This window comes from Pteropus alecto, unplaced genomic scaffold, assembly GCF_000325575.1.
Source record: "Pteropus alecto unplaced genomic scaffold, ASM32557v1 scaffold177, whole genome shotgun sequence".
NCBI lineage: Eukaryota > Metazoa > Chordata > Mammalia > Chiroptera > Pteropodidae > Pteropus > Pteropus alecto.
Genome location: NW_006442207.1, coordinates 10,470,615 through 10,476,775, shown reverse-complemented (window position 1 = coordinate 10,476,775; position 6,161 = coordinate 10,470,615). Strand labels below are relative to the sequence as shown.

At 40.6% G+C, this 6,161-nt stretch overlaps 1 protein-coding gene across 1 annotated transcript in view; it reads left to right on the top strand.

The window, feature by feature from the left end:
• Positions 1-3,466, top strand: part of SORCS3 (sortilin related VPS10 domain containing receptor 3) — a 523,893-nt gene extending 520,427 nt beyond the window's left edge. The window contains exons 26-27 of the mRNA XM_006920878.1: positions 547-707; positions 1,509-3,466. Coding sequence (XP_006920940.1) covers positions 547-707; positions 1,509-1,573 — 226 coding nt within the window. The 3' untranslated portion in view covers positions 1,574-3,466. The remainder of the gene's footprint in view (positions 1-546; positions 708-1,508) is intronic.
• Positions 3,467-6,161: the final 2,695 nt, after the last annotated feature.

Below are 6,161 nucleotides of genomic sequence, written 5' to 3'. Positions count from 1 at the left end.
CACATCTAAAATATTTTGAGTATCTACTTCCGTATGATGTAAGCCAGTGTATACAACATTCTATTCGAGACTCATAAAATCTGTGATGTTATTGGCTGTGTGATGTACATAAGGAAACCAGGGCAAGTTGATCCCAACCATTATATCATCTCAACAGAGGCAGAAAAACTTAGAAAAATTTAAAGAATTTCAGTCTAAATTAAAGGAATGACCTAAAACACAAGGTATTTCCCCACAAGAGTAGGATATGCCCTTGATCGCATGTGAGCTGCTTGTTTTTTGTTTGTTTGTTTGTTTGTTTGTTTTACCTCAAGAGAAGTTACTTTCCTCAGAGAGTTCTGTGGTTTACATCTCCCCAGGGCATTTGGGTCTCTGGCTTTGTGTTTGTTTACTAGCCTCATGGCCACAGTGTCTGGATGACCAGCCCCTTTCCCTAATATTGGTTTGTCCTGTAAATAGCTTCTCCCTCTCTTATCTTATTGCAAAGGATTTCCAAGTTCAACATGCTCCGTGGTCATAATCTGATTTTACTCCCGCCCCATGTAGGAAAATCCCCTGGATTAACATCTATGCTCAAGTTCAACATGACAAGGAGCAGGAGATGATTGGGTCAGTGAGCCAAAGTGAAAACACCCCCAAAATCACACTCAGTGACTTCACCGAACCTGAGGAACTGCTGGACAAAGAGCTGGACACCCGGGTCATAGGTATGTGTGCTGGTGCCACCAAGCTCCTGTGTCCTCTGTTCTCTAAACACTAGGGCAGCCAACCCCCTCGGCCTGTTCTCCAGATAGTACTAGACCGGAGGGTAGGGAAAAACATAAAGTAACATCATCAATCATATTTGAAAATTTGCCTGCCACCTTTGACCACATGAAATGGCAAGATTTTTTTCCCCTTAAAAGTAGATCAAGTTTGAAAGTGCAGGAATCAGAGTCGGGAGGCATGAGGCCAGCTATCTATCACTGTTGGACTTGTTTTTTCTTCTGTATAGCAAAAGCATCATATGTCCTAATAAATAATCACATGAATGTGGGCTCTGGCATCGGATAGCCCCGGGTCCATTTTCTTGCTCAGCCAATCTATTTGCTCTGCCAATATACTAGCTCTACGAACTCCTTGTGCCTCAAATTCCTCATCTGTGACACGGGAATAATAGTACTTACCTTCTAAGATTGTTGTGATAATGAAATGATACTATGTCATTAGCACAGTGCATGCCACATAGTAAGTGTTCAGTATGTATTGGCTATCACTGTAGTTATTAGCAGAGTATAAGATGGCAAGGTTACTACCTTGTGTGCCGGTGTGGGTGATGGCAAATGTTACGCGTAGATGAAATATGCCAGTGAGGTAATAGGACAGAATATCCAAGTGCCCTATTAAATAAATACATAGTAAGCACCTGTTCAACGTAGCTGGGTATTTAGCAGTAAATAAAACAGACAAAGACCCCTGCCCTTGTGACATTTACAGCCTTCTCTCCCTCTGTCTTCTCTCCCCTGTAGGAGGCATTGCCACCATCGCAAACAGCGAAAGCACAAAGGAGATCCCCAACTGCACTAGTGTTTAAAACCGACAAGCCACGCGGTCAACCATCTTTCTGACTTTTTATTTTTGATGATTACTATTACTATTGTTATGGGAAAAATGAAAATGTCTTTTTTAATCTTTGTTTACCAAGGGCCCCTTCATAAGTAGCAGGCAGATGCTAAGCTTTGGAAGGCAAAGGCATTCTTAGCTGATTAAAATGAGACAAAAAGGATAAGTGGCTTGTCTTTGTGCTGTGGGCAAAGTATACATCTTCCCATGGCCTTCTTGCTTTATTCTGCCATTAATAGTGCAAGAACTCTGTTTTTCCTTGTGGTCTCTCTTTCTTTTTATTTTTAAATTTGGGTTGGCTTTTCACTAACCTCCCACCTCCCCATTCCCTGACCCCTGCCAAATCACCAACCCCCTCACTCCAGCACACACACCTAAAACATAAACCATTTCCTAGTTAGATCTGCAGGCAGTAAGTGGGTGGGGAGTGAACGTAGCTGCAGAAAGCGTGCACACTTTTATGAAAGAGGTCCTGCCTCGTGCATGTCAATAGTGAGGCTACTACTGATGGCTTACTGTATATAATTACAATGTAAATAGCTTTCTATTTCCTAAGAAATAATTTAATGTTTAGTAAAAAAGAAAACAGAAAAAAAGAATGATGTGTGTGTCAGCTTATGCACTCACCCTCAGAGCTGACCAACCCCCAGGCTTGATGTGTTGGGTTCTGGATGCTCTCCAGTTGTCTGTCACAATTAACTTTTGCATCTCTGTGTCCATGCCATAGCTGGTTTCTACTTATGTATATAAAGGGTGGGGGTGGGGGGAAGGGCTTCTTTTTGACAATTGGTAAAGGAAGGACTATGGTGACATCGTAGACCATGGGACTCTTTTGTTCCATCAGCGACATGGACAAGTTGCAAGATGGAGCCCACTAGAGACTTCAAATGGGGGTACGGATGAGATCTAGATGGGGGTACAAGGCTTCTCCTCCAAAAGGGAAATGTTGAGGATATTATCAGCCTGAGAAAATGGTTTCTGTAACGAGGCCAGGTGATGGATCTAAAAATGACAATGATTCTGCTTTCTGGTTGGATTCCAGGGAAATACATAATGCTTATGGGGAATTCTTGGGCTATTTGTAGCTCAGAAAAGTTCCCTGGGCACTAGGTTAAGTCCGGTGGGTGCCTCTTGGCATGAAAGGAGTTAGACAGAGAGGTGGCATTTGTCGAATCATGAGCCCCATGCAAACCCTGCAGGCCAGATAGGGGTCTAGTCTTTAATGCTATTAGTCAAAGATGATTTTAGCAAAGCTGAGCTATTTTCTTGTCAGATGTACACAACTTCCTTAAAGTCAAACGTCTGCCTTCAGTTCCCTTCAGATAGTCCTTGCCTCTGGGGTGAGTAGCTTTCAAAGCCAGCATTCTCTTTTCCGGCATCCCAGCCCCTTCACCCTTACACATCTCAGTTGTTTTCAGTAGGGTCACTTTAAGCCATGCTGTAAGCATTTTTTTTTTTTTTCAGGCTCAGCCTGTACACACTGTTTTAGAAAATGATATACTGTATATATGGGAGGAAAGGCTGAGTTTTGTACCTGTTAATATTTGTGGGATGTTGTTCACTTTTTTCTCTGTGAGACTCTGAGAGGATGTGACCTATAGAAATCTGATTGGTCACAACATAGATCAGGATTAGGAGTATTTCTAAAGATCCTGCTTTTTTGTTTCAATGGTTAAATGGGGCAGACAATTGCAATACTTGTACTAAACATTGGAATACAAATGCATGAGTCATATCTATATATACAGTATATGTACATATACTGTTCTTGGTTTTATTGTTCCATTTGAATATTTCTACTGTAAAAAAAAGACAGTGGTTTTGAAATTGTTGAAAATAAATGTATTTTTGTACATCAAAGCTATATACCTGTCTGAGATTTTTCTCTTTGAGCAATTTTCTTTATTTATTATATTAGTCAACTATTGCTGCCATAATGTTACATGGCAAAAAAAAAAAAAATCCAAGTAGCTTATAACAATAGATAATTATGTTTTGCTTTTGAGTCTTCAGATCGCCTGTGGTTTGGCTGAGCTTATCTGGGATTGACCATGCTCCCCTGGGCTAGTTTGGATGCAGGTTTCAGTTGCCCCAGGTCTGTTCCTTGAGTTGTCATCAGTACGAGACCAGCAGCTACCGAGGGTATGTTTTTTTTTTTCATGGTGGGTTACAGAATTTCAAGTCAGGTTGGCAGAATACCCTATGCCTCTAAAGCCTTGGCTCAAAATGGTTATTCTATTTACCTGCTACCTACAATGAGTAAAAAAAAACCACATAGCCATGTCCAATATCGATGGACTAGGGAAATATGGTCTGCCTATGCTGGTGCAAGACACTACTAAGTTACATGATAAAAGGTATGGATATATAATTCCAAACTAGGAAGGGCATGAAGAATGGAGAACAATAGTTGAACCTCATATACCTGTTCATTTTCTATGACCCCCTTCACTAGACGGCCTTTTCAAATCAATATTCAATTTCCCATCCTGATGTTTGTGGCCAGGACTTCTGAGCAGATGTCTTAGTAACTTTGGTAACTGCATGGACCTCAGCTTCCAGTGAGTGGTAGAGGTGGAACACCAACTCAGGTCTTGAAGATTTCAGCAAGATAAATAAAAAAACCAACAAACAAATAACAACAACAACAACAAACAAAACAGGAAAGGAAATCCACAGGACATATCTTTTTTCTTCCTCCTCCTCCTCCTCCTTCTTATTTTTCTTCAATCTTTTTCATATTGTTTGAAGAATTATACTGTTAACATCTACTTCTCTTGCCCAGTGCTGAGTAAGGAATTTGGAAGGATGAGTGGATGGCTCTTCTCCATATTAAGTAATAAGGGAATATGAGCTAAGTATCTAGACAAGGGCTGTAAGTCAGACGTTTTCATTTTTTTAAGTGTTCAAAATATGTGTTAAATTTCTGTAGATCACAGAAACCCTAGAAACCAAAAAGCTTTGGTCAATAATATTTTGGATGCTAACTGGCTATTCTGAAATCACATATTCTGAACTCAATTTGAAAAAAAGTGGGCTTTTTTTTTCTCTGTGAACATATTTAAAATTTACATATTATAGTTGTAACTTTTCTTGAGTTATACTCACCTTTTAAACAAATTTATATTATGTAAGTACCTTCCTCAAATATTAGGAGTCACTTATGGCACTTCTGAAAAAAATAGTTTTTTTTCAGTCTAATTAATTGTTCATAACGTAAAGTGCCTGTACATCTTTAAGATAATTTTAATGGCTTTGAGCTTCCCAAATAATGTAAAGTGTCTAATATTCTTATCCCAAGTCAAAGGTGAATTTTCTAAATGCATTAGTTTTTGCTTTCCAAAGGTATCTAGGTTCTTCCCATGTTAATTTTGTGTCAGGCTGATAAAACTGCTCCACCAAATTAAAAAGGACAGAGTAAAACAATATGAATTAGTTGGTTCATTTGGGCTAAGCCATACTAAAAATATAGCCTCTGTATCCACCAACAGCACAGGTCTGTCAGATTTCTCAGTAGTAGACAGGCAAAGGCAGGTGTCAGGGAGTGTATTCGCTTTGTAGCTGCTTCTATGCTGGGTTTCACTCCAGTGGGGAAAACACTCTTTGCATCAGAATTGTCTTGTCTAAGGCAATTCTAGACCTGATAAGTTAAGCTTGCAGATGACTCTGGAGCTGAAGCCCAGCTCTCAGCACCGTAGGCAGATTCTCTGAGGATTCTCATGTGCACTGATGTTTGAGAACGACTGCTCTATTTGCCACTAAAATGGTTCAGGGAGAGTTACTGAGTAAAAGTCACCTGCCCTGGCTCCTGTTACCATGATACAAGGAACCTTAATCTGCAGAAGTGAGAACAGCTTCCAAATTTGCTCATTTCCTTCTGGGCAACAGCTGCTACTCTGAGGGAGTCACCTAATTGAGTTATCTGGAACAAAAACACACTGTGAATCAAGGTGGTGATGGATGGTGCCTTGGAAAGAATATTAAGCCAAGAGATCTCTGACTTTCAGCAAGTCATTCTGGACCATGATTTTCTTATTTGGAAACAAAAAGCACTTTACGGTCTGCCTCACTGGCTAGTCTTGTTTTCCAGAGGTGTGAAAAGCACATGGCCACTTCCAAAATTATTGAGAGATGACTAGTACAGGCAGTACTTAGGAGAATTCTCTTCTTCTGTAGAGGTGTATGCTGAGACTCAGAGAGGAAAGTGACTTCTCTAAGGTTGCACAGCAAATCAGTGCAGAGGCAAAGCTGGATTCCATGTCTTCTTTCCACCATACAACTGCCCAACGAATGCAAAGCTGATTGAACTGGACAGCATTGGGAGTCAGTAGGGAACCCAGTGGCTATGTTAGTGTAGCTCCTGTGTTTATAATGTCCCAAGTGTCCTCATTGTTCAGTGGCTCACAATCCTCCACATCCTGTTGCCCTACTGACCAATTTGGTGAGCGACCTCTGGCCTGATGCCCTTGCTTCCCTCACTGGGCTGAAGTAAGGCTGTGCTGCTCGCTTTTTAAAGTGTTTGGCCTTGTTCAGAGGGAAGAAGACCAGAGAGCAAACAT